The 17,268-nt window shown below is 39.7% G+C and overlaps 1 protein-coding gene across 4 annotated transcripts in view; it reads left to right on the top strand.

Annotated features, from left to right (window-relative positions):
• The window catches only part of VPS50 (VPS50 subunit of EARP/GARPII complex), a gene marked incomplete at its 5' end in the record, with an annotated part of 95,434 nt that overhangs the window by 35,763 nt on the left and 42,403 nt on the right, over positions 1-17,268 (top strand). For 3 of the 4 annotated variants that reach the window (XM_084260156.1, XM_084260155.1, XM_084260153.1), the window contains 4 exons: positions 10,777-10,874; positions 11,574-11,668; positions 12,321-12,419; positions 16,198-16,288. In XM_084260156.1, coding sequence (XP_084116282.1) covers positions 10,777-10,874; positions 11,574-11,668; positions 12,321-12,419; positions 16,198-16,288 — 383 coding nt within the window. Of the gene's footprint in view, positions 1-10,776; positions 10,875-11,573; positions 11,693-12,320; positions 12,420-16,197; positions 16,289-17,268 lie in introns of all 4 variants that reach the window. The other variant, XM_084260154.1, reaches the window with a different exon arrangement.

Here is a 17,268-nt window from a genome sequence, read left to right as displayed (position 1 = left end):
AAACCTTTGCCTGTTGTCCATATAAGTCCCCTTAACTACATTTTCCTGGATGAACACTTAATGAATGTAAAGTGTCTGAAGACACTTTAATTTCCCACTAACTCAGGATATCTGTGTTTGGCAGTATTGGGGTTTATGCAAAACTTCTATTTATTTGCATCAGATAGGTTTGCTCTTTTCTTACTGAAAGTGAGGCTTCTGTTGAAGGACAAGGACTGTGGGTTATTCCTCCTTGGCTGATTTGCATAAAGCTTGTATCCTTTATGGTAGAGGATAAGAAGAAAGGGGAAAATTGAAATAGGAATAAGGAACAGATCTTGGAATACTATGCTTCTTAGAATGTGTCTGAAATCCTCTTACAATATATCAAAAATCCAACATTTTCTTCAAAAGACGGATTTATAACTGATTTTAAGTCTTAAAAAGAATGAAACATGCTAATTAGTCTTCCTCCTATAAATATGAAAAATTAATGAAATTCTGAGTGTCATTCCCATATTGTGTGAAATCTTAAAAAAAAAAAAAATTAAAATGTGGATTTGTTGAAACTGTTAATTTTGGCAGAAAGTGTTTATAAGTATATTAGAATTAAATTTCAGTGTTTCAATACTTAGTTTTGAGATGCACCATGGGAAGAAAAATTCTCAACTTTTGAGTTAATTGCCCATTTTCAATAATACTTACTTTAAATTATAAAATAACTTAAGATAATTACATTTCATCTATTGTTTTCATTTTGTTGTGAACACTGCATGTGTAAAATAAAGCAGGCATCATAATGAGTTTATTGCATGGAAGCATTATCACAGTAGACACTGTGCTCCACTCCAGATGTAATTTTAAAAATAGTTCTTGGTGTGGTTACTTGTGGTATCCTGAAGAAGGAAACTCATTTGCTCTGCAAAACCTTTTAAAGGTTTATACTAATAAAGTAGTATATTCAGTCACATGAGTAATTTTAAATACATTGCTTTTTAAATGCGTGCCAGAGTGTTTTGGTGTTTTGACTACTAATCCACTAAACCTTCTGTCACTCACTGTTCAGGTTTCTGGAGACGTTGTGGCTTAGCTGTAATGTACAGCTAGCATATATTTGAGCTACTGAATCACTTTTTCAAATACCACGGCAATGGTAAAGCACACACAAGGGAATTTTACAAGTATAATTTAATTTTAGAGGGACTATAAATATCTACCAAACAGCTGGGTTTTTTCTAGAAGTCGCTGCTCACACTATAGTAATTATTAAACCTGTACATGGAAGTCTCATTCTGTATTTATTGATTTAATGGCTGTGATATGTGCTGAAAGCAAAGAGTACAATTCCTGTAGGAAGCACAGGTATGTCAGAAGGGATCATTCGGATTGTGCTAAAATTGTTCCCTTGATTAAAGCCCACAGACTGGAGCAACAGAAGCAGTAGTCTTAACTGTTGTATGTGTGTCTGGCTGCTGTCATTTTGAGAACTCAATGCTGTCCAAGTATTTTTCTCTTGCTGTGCCTGTTTATGTCAGCAGTCTTGGAAAGCACCTTAAATCTGTTGAGGGACTCGTGATCTTAGGGCATGAGCCCAGCTGTAGAAGTGAGAAGCTGGACTTAGCAAACAAGAATTACATGAATAGCTCACTCTATTTTTGTTGTCACGTTTATCCAAAAGAAGTCCTGCATGGATTATGGAAAAGAGATTGCACTTCATCTAGATTGTGTGTCACACAAATGTGACTATTAACGCCCATTGCAGATGCTAAAATGTACTTTGCTTAATTTAACAGTAATTGTCCACCTGCATTTTTTGAGGAAGGAGTTGTGTCTACTTTATATAGTTAAATACTCTGTTTATTTGTTTTCAGAAAATTAATCTAGTTTGAGATAGAAAAGCAAAATAGAATACAAAATACTTTCACAATATGGTTTGTTTTTGTTTGGAACATGTGGAGTTTTTAATTTTTTTTACCTAGAATTGAGTTCAGAACTGAGCGTTGTTCTGTCAGTTACAGCGTGAACTGGTCTTTGATGGTTACTTTATTTAAGATGAATTAAAAAAAAAACCCATTACTTGGAATAAACTAAATGGAAGCTGATAACTATCTCTAGACATAAATGCTGTCCTAACAATTTTTAAAGCCTGAGACATTTTATTATTGTTCATGAAATAGGAAATACTAATGGGATTTAGTTTGCTGAAGTGTTATAACAGAGTAGTGGTAAATCATGGTGTGAGTTAGGGTTCTAGGAAAAGAATTAGCTGCCCTTGTCCATAGGGCTTTAAACTGGGTTCAAAGGGGGTTGGGGTTGTTGCTGGGTTCTCTCAGTGGGGGAGTGTTCTGGTAATAATGAGAACCAGAAGACCTCACACCCCTCCCAAAGGCAAAAATGGTGTACTTGGCTTGCTCCCTGAAATGCCTGTACACCAATGCACACAGTATGGGGAATAAACAGGAGGAGTTGGAAATCTGCATGCAGTCAAGGGGTCGTGATCTAGTTGCAATTACAGAGACTTGGTGGGACAACTCACATGACTGGAATGTGGCCATGGATGGCTATGTCCTTTTTAGGAGAGACAGGCCAACAAGGAAAGGAGGTGGAGTTGCTATTTATGTGAAAGTGCAACTAGAATGTATTGAGTTCTGTCCAGGGAACAGACAAAGAACAAGTTGAGAGTTTGTGGATGTGAATTGAAGGACAGGCTAGCATGGGTAATAATGTTGTGGGTGTCTAGTACAGGCCGCCTGATCAAGAGGAAGTTGATGAGGCCTTCTACAGGCAGCTGACAGTAACCTTGAAATTGCAGGCCCTGGTTCTTAGAGGGGATTTTAACTACCCAGATATTTGCTGGAAGGCTGGCACAGCCAGCTGCTCACAGGCCAGGAGGTTCCTCCAGTGCATTGATGATAACTTCCTGATGCAAATGGTGGATGAGCCTACTGGAGAGGAGTGCTGCTGGATCTTGTACTTACTAACAAGGAGGAACTGATTGAAAAGGTGAAGGTTGAGGGTAGACTGGGCTGCAGCAACCATGAGATACTGGAGTTCACGATCTTACGCAGTAGGAAGAGAATATCAAGTAGGACTGCAACCCTGGACTTCAGCAGGGCCAACTTTGGCCTCTTCAAGCAATTACTGGGGGAAATCCCATGGGACAGGGTACTGGAAGGAAAAGGGGCCTGAGACAGTTGGTCCATATTCAAGGACCACTTCTTCCAAGCTCAAGTCAGAGCATCCCAATGGGAAAGAAGTCAAGAAAGGGAGGTGGAGGACCTGTGTGGGTAAACAGGGGACTGCTGGGCAAACAAGTGGAAGAAGAAAGTCTACAGGTCATGGAAGGAGGGGATGGCCACTTGGGAGGAATATAAGACTGTTGTCAGGGCAGGTAGGGTAGAAACTAGGAAAGCTAAGGCCTCTGGAATTAAACGTTGCAAGGCACGCCAAGGACAATAAAAAAGGCTTCTTCAAATACACTGGAGACAAAACAAATGGTAGAGGCAATTTAGGCCCTCTGTTGAATGAGGTGGGTGCCGTGGTGACTGAGGATAGTAAGAAGACAGACTTACAGAATACTTTCTTCGCCTCTGTCTACACTGCTGGAGACTGTTTGCAAGAGCCCCAGACGGCTGAAGCCCTGGAGGAAGTCAGGATAAATGATGAGTCTGCCTTGATTGATGACGCTTGTGTCAGGGATGAATTAAGCTGTCTGGACATCCATAAATCCATGGGTCCAGACAGGCTGCACCTGAGGGTGCTGAGGGAGCTGGCAGAAGCCATTGCTAGGCCACTATCCATCATCTTTGCCAAATCCTGGGAAACAGAAGAGGTGCCTGAGGACTGGAGGGAAGCAAATGTTACTCCAGCCTTCAAAAAGGGCAGAAAGGAGGACCTGGGTAACTACAGACTGATCAGCCTCACTTCCATCCCTGGAAAGGTGATGGAAAGACTTACCCTGTGTCTCTAGGCACATTAAGGATAAGAGGGCTGTTAGGAGCAGTCAACATGGTTTTACCAAGGGGAAGTCATGTTTGACTAATCTAATAGCCTTTTATGAGGATGTAACCAGGTGGACAGATGATGGCAGAGCAGTAGATGTGGTCTATCTTGACCTCAGTAAAGCATTTGACACTGTCTCCCACAGCATCCTCATGGCTGAACTGTGGAAGTGTGGTCTGGAAGGTCAAGTAGTGGGGTGAATTGAGAGCTGATGGAAGGGAAGAAGCCAGTGAGTTTTGGTCAATGGGACAGAGTCTGGCTGGAGGCCTGTATGTAGTGGAGTCTCTCAGGGGTCAGCACAGGGACCTGTACTATTTAATGTATGCACTGATGACCTGGACGAAGGAATAGAATGTACAGTCAGCAGGTTTGCTGGTGACACAAAAATGGGAGGGGTGGCTGACACACCAGAGGGCTGTGCTGCCATTCAGCAAGGCTTTAGGCAGGCTGGAGCATTGGGTGGGGAGAACTTTAGTGAGATTTAACAAGAGCACGTGAAGGGACTTCCATGTAGGGAAGAACAACCCCAGGTACCAGTATAGGTCGGGGACTGGCCTGTTGGAGAGCAGCGTAAATGAGAGGGACCTGGGGGTCCTGGTGGACAGCAGGATGACCATGAGCCAGCAATGTGCCCTGGTGGGTAAGAAGGCCAATGGTATCCTGGGGTGTATTAGAAGGGGTGTGGTTAGTAGGTCAAGAGAAGCCCTTCTCCCCCTCTGCTCTGCCCTGATGAGATCACACCTGGAATATTGTGTCCAGCTCTGGGCTCCTCAGTTCAAGAAGGACATAGAACTCCTCAAAAGAGTCCAACGCAGGGCCACCAAGATGAAGAAGGGAGTGGAACACCTTCCTTATGAGGAGAGGCTGGGGGAGCTGGGCCTCTTTAGCTTGGAGATGAGGAGACTGAGAGGTCACCTTATTAATGTTTGTATTAATGTAAAGAGCAAGAATCAGGAGGATGGAGCCAGGCTCTTCTCAGTGATGGCCAGCGATAGGACAATGGGCATTGGGTGCAAGCTGGAGCATAGGAAGTTCTATGTGAATATAAGGAGAAACTTTTTCTGTGAGGGTGACAGAGCACTGGAACAGGCTGCCCAGAGAGGTTGTGGAATCTTTTTCTCTGGAGACATTCAAACCTACCTGAATGTGTTCCTGTGTGATTTTGTCTAGGTGATCCTGCTCTGGCAGGGCAGTTGGACTAGATGATCTTCTGAGATCCATTCTGACTCCTAACGTTCTTTGATTCTGTGAAATACATAGTATTGATAGTTCTATGAATCATCAATAACAACACATAAATCATTGCTCTATACGATACTGTTGGAAAGATAGAATTCAGTGTTCACATGTAGGCAGTTTAATCATACTGAATATAAATAGTGAACTATATAAACTCCACAGCATGAAATGAGTTGCATGTCATGTTTAATGAACTGCTACTTATTCTGTGATTTTGTTGTTCATGTAGTAAACAGCAAATTGCTGTGATAAAGGTTTTCATCCCTGAAAATAAACTCTTTACTGGCAAGTTTATCATTGCACTGTTGGTCAGGGTTAAACCATTGTTTGTGTTTATGATATAGAATCAAAGAAAAATGAGTTTTGAAGGGACCTGTATGGGTCATTTTGTGTCTTCCCTACTCAAAGCAAAGTGAACTTCAAAATTGTGTGGGTTTGTGCAGTCCCTGTCTGGTTCACCTGGATTTTCACAGACCATAAAAGTTACTGTGATGTTGATGCGATTCACATGTTTTCCTGAGGCACGAATTTGTCAGAAGAACGGAAACTGAGCAGCAAAATGGTGACTACAGCATTCAAACTTCTGATTTTGCACGTATAGTCCTAGTGGTAAGAGTTGGTAACAGCTGTAATAGCTGTAACAGATTCACTGTTCACTGAAAAGGAAGAAGAAAATGATGTGTGTGTATATATATATATATACACACACATACATATATGTACATATACATTTAATTTCAACCATTTTAATTTTTAAAGCACTCGGTTTATATTACTGTGTAAGTTCTGTTCAAGACCTGCTTGGCATTCAAAGAATGAAGCTAGAGGACACTGATTTGGTTATTTTTTCCTCTTTTCTCTTTTTCTCCCTGTCTGCCTAGCAAGGATTAAACAAAAACCTTTTGTTATGACTGAAGGCTGCCTTTATGAACTTTAAAGAAATCCTGAGAAACCTGAAAAATTACTGTATTTAAATCAGACAACTGGAAGAATAACTCCTGGCTGATTCTGATTCACATTTTTATGTGAAATTATGAATATTTATATATTTTGCTACCTGTTCCAAATTCTTTCAAGCAAAAATTGTAAATGCTTCTGAAGCTTTATCTAAACCTTGATTTTTCAGGGCAATCATTCTGAATTTAAACATATTTGCAGATATGAAATTAGCTGCACTATATTTCATTAAAAGACTGGAAACCAGACCACTTAGCATGCCTGGCCACAAAGCAGGAGATTGCAGAGAGAATATTCCATGGATTTTTATTGAACAATAGCATCCATGTGAACCTGTCCAACTATTCCCTCATAAATGGCAGTTTGTGAGCATGAGGGCGATGGTGTTAGTCTTGAGAATAGGTCAGAGATACTGATTCATTGTGGTTTTACCCCAGCCAGCAACCAAGCCCCATGCACCTGCTTGTTCACTACCCCCTGGCAGGATGGGGGAAAAGAATCAGAAGAGTCAAAATGAGAAAACTGGTGGGTTGATGTAAAGACAGTTTAACAGGGAAAGCAAAAGTTGTACATGGAAGCAAAGACAAGCAAGGAATTCATTCCCACCTTCCGTGGGCAGGCAGGTGTTCAGCCATCCCCAGGAAAGTAGAGCTCTGTCACGCATAATGGTGACTTGGAAGATAGGCACCATCACCCTGAATGTGTGTGTCTCCCCCATTCTTCTTCCCCCAGCTTTATAGGTTAGGCATGATGTCATATGGTATGTGATGGGATATCCCTTGGTCATTTGGGGTCAGCTGTCCTGTCTGTGTCCCCTCCCAACTCCTTGTGCGCCCCCAGCCCACTTGGTGGTGGGGTCATGTGAGAAGCAGAAAAGCCCTTGGCTCTGTGTAAGCACTGCTCAGCTACAAGAAACACATTTCTGTTATCATCACTGTTTCTAGGACCAGTCCAAAACAGAGACCTGTACGAATGGTGAAGAAAATTAACTCTATCTTAACCCAAACCAGCACACTTACTTGGGCTTGGCTTCACCCTGTGGAAGTGTAGAGGAGGTTGCAGAAGCTTCTGAAGAGTGTTCTGTGACTAAGATAGCTGGCTTTTTTTAATAATATAGTCAGATAAAGGATAAATCTGTTTAGTATTTCTCTAGCTGGGTTTTCTTTCTATTTATATTTTGTTTACTCTTCCATGATAAACCACTTTTGAAAATGCATTTGTCAGAATTATTGCTTTCGGGAGAAAGAGGAGCATACTTAGATACAGTTACTAAATTATAATTTATTTATGCAGTGCCTAATACTCGGTTTATGATTTTTCTTCCATAAGGAACATTTTCTTTGAGTGCCCTGCAACAGTATAGTATGAAATTGTGTCTGAGGTTTGTTTTCCCATCAAGCAGCCTTTTATCTCCTTATTTTGAAACTCTCGGTTCACCTGCAAAAGCAGTCTCAAGGACTTGAAACAGAAAGAAATTTTTGGAAGAAATGTATATAACCCCAAATTCCAGAATATATTTTATGTTTTTAGTTGTTAGGAGAAGTGCAATTGAAAGTACCAGAGCTTTTATATTTGGCTACATACAGTAGCCAGTAGTACTGGTTCTGTATCCTTGAGGTCCAGCCTCATGGGCAGACGAATTTGAAATTAATTGGCTTGAAAATTCCTTTTCATAGTGTTTATATGTTTGCCATTGTAATCCTGAGCTCACAGATGAAGCTCCCTCAGTGTTTGCTAAGGATTTTAGTTTAGTAATGTGCCCAGACACATCAAATAACTCCACTTGAAAGAAATTAAGCATGGCCAGCATCCTTCTCAGTAACTGTATTTCCCACATTTGCTTAATTTAAATGGAGCTACAGATGTGGAAGGTTTCGTATTATTTTTGTTGTTCCTATTATGCTTATATGAGTTCATATCATAGGTAATATATATTTAGAGTAAATTTTAATGTTTTATTGAGAGGGGAAATGCTAATACTTCTTTCTTGGAGAAGTGTACTCTGAAAAAGTCAAAGCAAAAACTAGGTCATTGATGGGGAGAATGAAAGTGCGCATCATGCTCTTTACTTAGAGAGATTCTGACCTAGGACTGGGAACATGAAACACTGCTAAGTGCTAATCATGATTAGTGATTGAGACAGAAGGAAACTGCTTGCTTGATGGGGAGCACCAGATGATCTAAAGAAAATATGGTCAGACATGGTCAGATTCTGCTGTGCTCTTTTGTATTTTGGTTTAATTGAATTGTCTGAAGTATCTGGTACCAGTCACAATGATTGTGTTCAGGGGATGACTCTTTCTTTCCTCCTCTTAAATGTGCAGTTGTCCAGACAATGCTGTGGAGGTATGTTCTGCACACCTCTGGAAAGGTTGATTTAAGCCTTGTATCTGACTTCCTATTCCTTACTGGGCTCATGAGTAAGGTGCTCATGGTATTTACCCAATATTAATCTAGACTCCATGGTCTGGATTCAGGGCATGGAATGACATGGTGAAGAGTGCTTTTGTTGTTGACAAAAAATTTCTTAGCACTGGCAAATGGAGGGTAGATATAGGTTCTTTATGGTTCTGGACTCTTCTTCAGTAGACAGCAAAATTAGACATGAGAAATTGCTACTGGCTCTAAGGAAGCTGAAATAAAGCCAGGAGGCTTTCTGGAGAAGAAACTATCAAGCCTACTGATGATGAACTGCAAAGGTCAGTCAGGATTAGCTCTCACTGTGGTCCTGTTAGCACCTTGCCATGTAAGGAATACTGTTGCAACAGGGATTCAGTATGCAGTTGGCATTTTTCTCATTACTAGATTTGAATGACCAGGTAAAATCCTGTCCCTGCCCTGATGAATTCAGCTCATGAATGAAAAGCTGCTGGAGCTGCACGTGGGCTGAGTGTGCTTCACAGGCTTAGCCCCGTCTACCAGAGTGGAAGCTGCATGTTATCCCAAGGAGACAGTTGGGTCCATGGCCTTGGATCTCTTCCAAATATCTTGCTGAAACTGGAAATTATTTCCTGCCTCTCCCAAAAAACGTGTTCTACAAGTTAGGGCTGCTGCTGCAAGTTGTTGATGAGCTGTTAATTGTTCTACTCTTTACCTTCCTTTTTACATTATCGCAGTGATGTATCTACTTGGTCTTGAAGTTCAACAGATTAAAAAGAAACCATTTTTCAAGAATGTAATCTAAGTCAAGGAAGTTAGGATGACCTAGTCTGTTAGACATGTCCTCTTACTCTCCAGGTAGGCCCAAAGACTGTCTTGCCCGTGATACTGTATGAAACTTTCATTTTATTTTTTACTTCCATTTCTGTCTCCAGGTTCCTGTAGGACTTGGGCTTTGCGCTGCCTGTTCCTGGGAAGCTTAGGCAGCAGGGATGAGACTGCCTGATGAACATGTGAAAGGGTAGCTTGGGGCTGGGTGGAGGTTTTTGAGAGGAAATGCTGGAATAAGTGAAAGAAATGGCTTTGAGTTTGGTGCCCATGTGTGGAGGTAGAGATGAGAGAGTCTGGGCCAGGAACAAGGGAGGGAGTAGTCTTCTCAGGTACTAAAAACTAGCTGGAGGTTGCAGAAAAGATGGAAAGACAGGTCTGAGGTGAATGGTGATGCTGGGGTACTACAGGCAATCTTAATTTTCTGTGTTCTCAACCTCTTGAATGATGGGCCAGAAGGAGGGCTGAACACTTCATAATGGTCCAGTGAATATTTAGGTGAATTTTTATTTTTCATGTCAAATCACTAACGGGTTTGGGCTAAAGGACGTGCAGAGTTTTCCTCCTTGTCAGGAACAGCAGAGTTTTCTTATCATGGGAAAAGTTTGTATGTATAGTCTGGCTAAAGGCGGAGCTTTCTGGGGTCAGTCATAGGCTGTGAAACAAACTGCATGACACTGTGCTATTACAGATTGCAACTGTAACCACAACTGTATGCTCAGAAACTACATACAAAATATTACCTACTATTTTTAAAAATGGAAATAAAATATGTTTCCTCCATGGGGAGAGAAGGGGCCACATACAAAGGAAGTATTTTGGAAAGTGATCCAGTGCTATGGGCATGAAGGTTTTAGTGATTTGAAAGAATTATTAGAATTTACATTATGTCATGCATAAGCTTAAATTAGTGGGCAGGGAGAAAGAAAAGCCCATGCTATGTTGTTTGCATAGTTTGTGGAGAAAGTTTCAGCTGCAGACAATTTACTCAGGCAGAAAGTTAAAATCTTGCTGTGAAATTAAGCTCATTATTCTTGTCTACGAAGGTAGAACATTTAGAGAATCTTTCAGAGGATAAGCAGTGCTCACTTCAGCATTAGACTTAATCTTTTATATTTGAAATATCAGTATCTGTTACTCTCATCTTTATTTTTATTGAATAGGGCATCGTGCTTACATCAAAGCAATTAGATGCTCTCCTAGTCTGCGTTAGCATATAATATTAATATGTGCTTTATTCATTTCTTTTCAAGAGTTTAGTGCAATGGAGCTCTCCTGGAGTTTGCATAATGGATAACATGATAATGACTAATACAGAAGTTTCATTATGGGTAGAAAAGTAGGATACATTTCAAAGCTTTTGGAAATGCCTACAATGCCTTTCACCTTCAGTTTCAGATGGCAGCAATGTGATTGGCACTGAGGAGAACAGTTTTGACCGCAGCTATGTAAAAAAGAAATTAGAACATGGGCTTTCACGAATATGGCAGGTATGGTTTTGGCTTTTTTCCTAAATATTTATCTCCTCCCTCTCCCAACCCCTCCCTGGTAATAATTGCAGTTATACTGAAGCCCTGGAGAGACTGAAGAGATTTGTTTTGAGCTAAAGATGTCAAAACCATGGAAATTTAATTTCTGTGACTCAGTGACTGTTTTGTCGCTATGCTGGCATAGTCAGGATACCAAAACACAGTAACATGACTTTCATCCTGATTCCACTTTTCCCAACCTGTGTGCTGCCACACAATCTATGTTTTTTTTATCTCTTATGCTTTTCTCTGATAGATTATGTTTCTGGAATAACGATAGCTATGGAAAACTTGAAGTGTTGTGAACCTGCCTGATTCTTGGTCTGACTGCAGGATTGGTTTGATGTGCAGTAAGACCCCAAATATGTGATGAAAAAGCTGTAAACTGTTTACATGACTGAATTCAGAGTTCTGTTTTTGCAGTGACAGTAAAGCATCTAGAATTGACCTTGTGTTAGAGCGTTTTAAAGAAACTGATTGTAATATTGTTTTAGAAAGTCAATGAGAAGTTATGTTACAGAAAATGGAGTTTTACTCTACATCTCAAAAAGAAGCTATAAGTGCAAACAAAGCAAGAAGTGTTAATGAATCAGGCACCTGAGCCTTCACCTTTTTGTATCCAGTGTATTAAGTATACAAAAACTTGTTTGTGTTTTGTAGGATGTTCAACTGAAAGTGAAAACATATCTTCTGGGAACAGATCTGTCTAATTTCAAATATGACGACTTCATATTTGTACTTGATGTTATCAGCAGGTATACTTATGTGGTCAGAGGAACGTGTAATGCATGTGCACAAACTTGAACTCTGATAAGATAGTGGAGTTAATTAAGGCTGTTATTCACATTCTGATGCCAACTTTGCTTATACCTACTGATAGTTTGAAGAGCACTTCTTTATGTGGGAGTTTATGAGGATGTACTTAGAATAGGTAGCATAGATTGCTGCTCAAGTATTGCTTAAGTGCAGTATGATTTCAGTGTTGTCCACTTCTAAGATTTCAGATTTGCAAATCTGATGATTTTCATGTTTCTTAAAGCTTTTAAAGGGACTCTTGATCAAGAGCAGTAAAATAGAGTGGTACTGCTAACCTGTACAGCATTATATCCTCCTGTTTTGTTAATAAAACAACAGATACAAACTCAGCTATACAGCTTGCCCTGCGTAATGGGATCTCAAAAGGACATTTATTTTGCTTGTGGCTCTTTGTGTATGGGATGTTATGATAGGATTTGGAGGGAAATGTGTTGTGGACTTGTGTGGAATGGGTGAAGTATTTGCCACTTAACATTGGTGCTCTGCTTTTATGGAGACACATGTATGCTCATGGTAATGACTTAGGCTTGTAATTGAAGTTGAAACAGCATTAACAAATAAATCCTTTAAAACTTTGTTTTATTATTATAGGTTGATGCAAGTTGGAGAAGAATTTTGTGGCAGTAAGTCTGAAGTTTTGCAAGAATCTATCAGAAGACAAAGTGTTAACTATTTCAAAACATACCACAGGTGAGACTATGAGCCAGCAGTGTGCCCTGGTGGTTAAGAGGGCCAATGGGATCCTGGGGTGCATCAAAAGGAGCGTGGCCAAGCCCCACCTGGAGTGTTGTATCCAGTTCTGGACTCCCTGGTATAAAAAAGTCAGGGGTCTCCTGGAGAGAGTCCAGCGAAGGGCCATGAAGATGATTAAAGGACTGGAGCAACTGCAAGTTGGAGCACAGGAAGTTCCGCACCAACATGCAGAAGAACTTTTTCACAGTGAGGGTGACAGAGCCCTGGGATAGGCTGCCCAGGGAGGTGGTGGAGTCTCCATCTCTGGAGATATTCAAGACCCATCTGGACGCCTATCTGTGCAGTATGAGCTGGGGAGCTGCTTTGGCAGGGGGGTTGGACCCGATGATCTCTCGAGGTCCCTTCCAACCCCTGCGATTCTGTGATTCCGTGAGACCACTGTATGTGAAGTGGATTAATCTGATGGCATGTATTTTAGTAAGGTTTAACTTTGATCATTTCCAAAAGAATTCCACTACATAATGTTCCTGCACTGACACTGACAGATAATGGAATATGTCTCATGATGAGAGTAGGTCTCTTTACCCTGGAGGAAGGGTGAGAGTGCAGAAGCCTTTGCTTCTGCTGTGGTTGTGGAAAACTGTAGTTCTGCAGCAGGCAAGCTGAGTAAAGATGAACTTTTTATTTAGAATTTCGTAAGCTGTCTCCTGGGATCCTGAGGTTGCATGCCTCCTGAAGTCCCTGCTTCCAAGAAAAAGTATTTCTTTTGCTATGCCATTAAATAAAAAGAGCTGATATGTGTGGCTATGAAATATTTTTTCAATGTGCAGTTTTGTCTTCTGTCAATTGAGATGTTTAGAACAGAGTCTGTCCTTTTGAGTCATATTTTTTTAGTATTTTCTTTTTATTGGCAGTATCTAATATTTTCAGTCAACTCTACAGCTAGTCACGTGGCTTACGCACAGGCAGTCTCTGGCCTCAGGTGCAATATATGGCTGTGACAGCTCCGGGACTTCTCTGTCTGTTTTAATTCTCTTGATTTCCCATATGTTTTGCTTTGGGTGATTGACAACTCTTCCATTCTAGTTACCTAGCATTTATCTTCTTTCTGGGTATGAAATGCTAGGAAGATAATGAGCAGAAATACAGCATTCTGTGTTATAAGAATCTCTTAACTTTACCAGTCTTGATCTGTTGTCCTCTGTTGCATGGGAGGTGTCATACAACTGATGCATCCAAACCTATTTTGTCTAAGGCTTTCTGCATAAGGTGTATCAAGTATGCAAATTATGACAGTAGAACATGAGACAGTGTCTAAATTCAGAAGCTGGAACTTGGTTTGTAATTTCTTCTACCTTTGGTAGTTTGTAGCTAGGGTCTCTTTCTGAACATTCAATGAAGACCTCAGTTCTAGTTGCCTGAAAAGCTTGAGCTTTCAGATGTATGTTATCTCTTGTCAGGAGATGAATGAAGATGCCAGGCCACCTGTCTTTATTTTTTGAAAGCATTCCTGAAGCCTGAACTGAATTTTGTGAACTGATGTGGAAACTGAACTTGCAACTCTGGGTTCAGAAGGGCTGCTTTGGTCTCCCTAGCCTCTTTTAGTACACCGATTTACCACATAATACCTTCTTTGTTTAAATAAATATCATTTTGACCATTGTGTTTTTGCTTATGCTTAAAGGAGCTATTTAACAGTTCAGGGAATCAGAGTGTAATTTTCTGAATTATCTTTTGTGTAAAACAAAGGTTAAGGGTCACTCATGGAATATGCGTAGGAATTTTTTTTTAAATAATGTGTGTGGTTTTTTAAGGTAATGCTTCTTGTAATTGTTGTGAAAATAAGAGGAAATGCTTGATAAGAGTCAAAATTTGGGACCTTTTTAATACTTTGTGTGTGTTTTATGCTGTGTGGCTATTGTGTAGATTATTTGGCCAATGCTTTCATCCTCAGAAGGAAAAAATACAAAAAAAGTCCCTTCTTTCCCAGCTATATCCCTCAGGTGGATTTATGTGAAAGTTTTAAGCATCTTGCCTTTTCAGATCAAGCTAATGTGGCTCTTGCTCCCCTTGTGTGTTTAATTGGAGGGGAGGGTGGGGAAGCAGCAGCTAGTGCTTTTAAGGATTCGTTAGAATATAAAAGCTCCATAGAGCTGAATTGCTCAGAGTCCAGGAGTAATGAGTTCTTTGATTGTGTAATTTGACAAATGTGGTCTCCTGGGCAGTGTGGTGTTGTAAAGAACTGCCAACATAAAGAAAGCATTCAAAGAAACGTCAAGTCATTCAAAAAGCATAGAAGAGCAGTGTAATACTACAGCATACATGAGGCCTTTTTTGGGTAAAGGTTGATTATCTTGAAAAATTAGAATGGGCTGTTGGCAGAGAGCATCAGTAAGGCAATTTTTGGGAATGCAGTTTCTTTTTTGTCCTGATAGCTTGTAAAAAGGTGTGTCTGATCACCAAAGCTTTTCAGAGAACAAATGCATCAGAACTTCTGCCTGTGCCACTTCCTAGACTTGTAAGTTGGCAAAAATGAAGAGCATTTGTTCAAGTTTGTTTGTTTGTCGGTGCCTTGATTTCACCTTTGAAATGATACAAAAACTGCTTCTGTGTGGCTTTTAGATATTTGCTTTTCTATCTCCTTAGTCTTCCTTTCAGAGAATTTTCGTCTGTAACACTGATTTTCACAGCATCTTTGTCTGTTGCCTCTGTCAGCTTCACTGCAAGGCAATGTGCAAGCTGTGGCTACTCGGTGCCTCAAAAATAGCACTTGAAGTCTGTTTGTATTTAGCTGGTGAATTTAAATAGAAACAGCAAACTGTAGTCATAATTCACACATTGCTCGTCTTACTGAGGCAAGAAAACTTTAATTGTAATGATTATAGTTCAGTGTTGAAATAGCAGTATTTCTGGAATATTTTACGGCATAATGAGTGCATAATTTACCAACTGCTACTTGTTAAACAAAACAATGTACTGTGAATTAAGAAGGAAAGATACAGCAATGTGACCTCACTAAGCACTCATGGTTGTCTTTTCCTCTGTGGGTTCCTGCTTCTGTGGCAAGAAGAGTTTCTTTATTAAAGATACTTCTGCTTATGGCTGAATAGAGGCTTTTTTATAATTAAAAGAGGCTTTTTTAATGATTAAAATCATAACAGAAGCAATATGGCTATGTAACAGCTTGGTACGTTTCCCTAGGAAGTTTTCTATGCTAGTGCCAAGGTGAAGTTAAACTATGAAGAAAAATATAACTGAGGAGATCAATGGCTGTTTAACTTTTTTCTCCTCTGAAAAGTTTAGATGTCTGTAGAGCATTATTTCTTTCCACTTGCTTTGATACCTGTTGGCTTCAGTGTGTTTGAAAGAAGCATCTGTCTTGTGTGAGCTCACAGAAGCTGTTGTACTGCTAGTAGAGTGTTTGTAGGTATTATACTGCTTCCTAGATTTTACATGGAGGAAAAAAGGTCTAATACTGCTGCCTATCATAGATGTTCCTTGAAGCTTTCTAATGGTTTTGACAAAAAAATGTTTCCAAATTTTGTAGGGTATCATTCTTTGAGAATTTTTCCAGAGGTGTCATAAAACATAAAATGTGTTAGTAGCTGCAGCTTTTAGTTTGTCTGTCAGCTGAAAGAATGAATTAAATACCCATTTTCAAGTGTGACTTTTTATACAGTTTTTGAAGGGGTTTTTCACTACATAAGTTAAATAATTGTCTGCTTCCTTATTTAGTCTTGCTGCCAACTAAGAGTGTTCATTCTTTGTATTTCAGAACCCGTCTTGAAGAATTAAGAATGTTTTTGGAGAATGAGACCTGGGAACTTTGTCCTGTTAAATCAAGCTTTAATATTCTGCAGCTCCATGTATGTTCTATGAATAACACATACAAACATGTTAATACTTGAATAGCTAAAAGGCCAGGTATATTGGGAATTAGTAAGATCCATCAACTGCTGTGCAGAAGTTTTCAGTGACTGCTAAGACACCCTAAATTTCACTTCATGATACTGGAAATTTAAGATTCAAATGCTTTTAAAACAGTAGTGTTCCTGCTTCAGGCAGGTAGAGGTTTACAGAGGATGCTTGAGTTGTAAGCATGATGTTAGCCTTTATTTTTAATGTTTTAATATGCTACTGCTATGTCATTAGTTAATTCTTCTGTGGTGATGTACAGCTGAAAGCAAGCAGTTGATGTCCTCACCTAAAGTGTTTTTTGTGAAGTTTAGCACATGGTGGGTGAATTTCACCTGTTTTGCCAATAGAATTGTGCGTGCAAAAATATCAGGCAAAAGACAATTTTGCAGCTTTGGTAGAGTTGAGAGTTTAAATAAGCAAGAGGCTATTAGGGCAGTAATAGAGAGGAAAAAGGAAGAAGGACCCTCAGTAGCATTCAGTAGCAATAGAAATAATAATTTCCATAGAGAAGTGGGAATATAAATCCATACATACTGCTCAAAGGAGTGGGGCAGCAGAAAAGGAAGAAAGAAACCTATTCATTTAAACAGAAATCTAACATTTCAGTTCTTCTCACTGCATACAGTTTGATCTTTAAACCTTTAGATAAATGCTAATGTATATTATGCCATTTATGAAGATCAATAGGTGGAGTTTAATAGATAAAAATGATGTGTCAACTGAGATAAGTTGAGGTTTTTAGAAAAAAAACTGTATAAAATCAGACCTTATGTGTTCTAATCGTTCCATATACTTGCAAAAGTCTGCGCTCGGGCAGTCCTTGGAAGATTCATATGCAACGTGTTTGAAAAGCAATCCCTTTTGAAATGAACTTTTAAAAAGAAAATATTACAAAATACCACCTTTAGTAAATTACTAGGTAACTTGC

Source organism: Gallinula chloropus (genome assembly GCF_964237585.1).
Source record: "Gallinula chloropus genome assembly, chromosome: 2".
In the NCBI taxonomy this organism is placed as follows: Eukaryota; Metazoa; Chordata; class Aves; order Gruiformes; family Rallidae; genus Gallinula; species Gallinula chloropus.
Note: the sequence above shows the minus strand (reverse complement) of the source record. Positions and strands in the feature narration are given on the sequence as shown.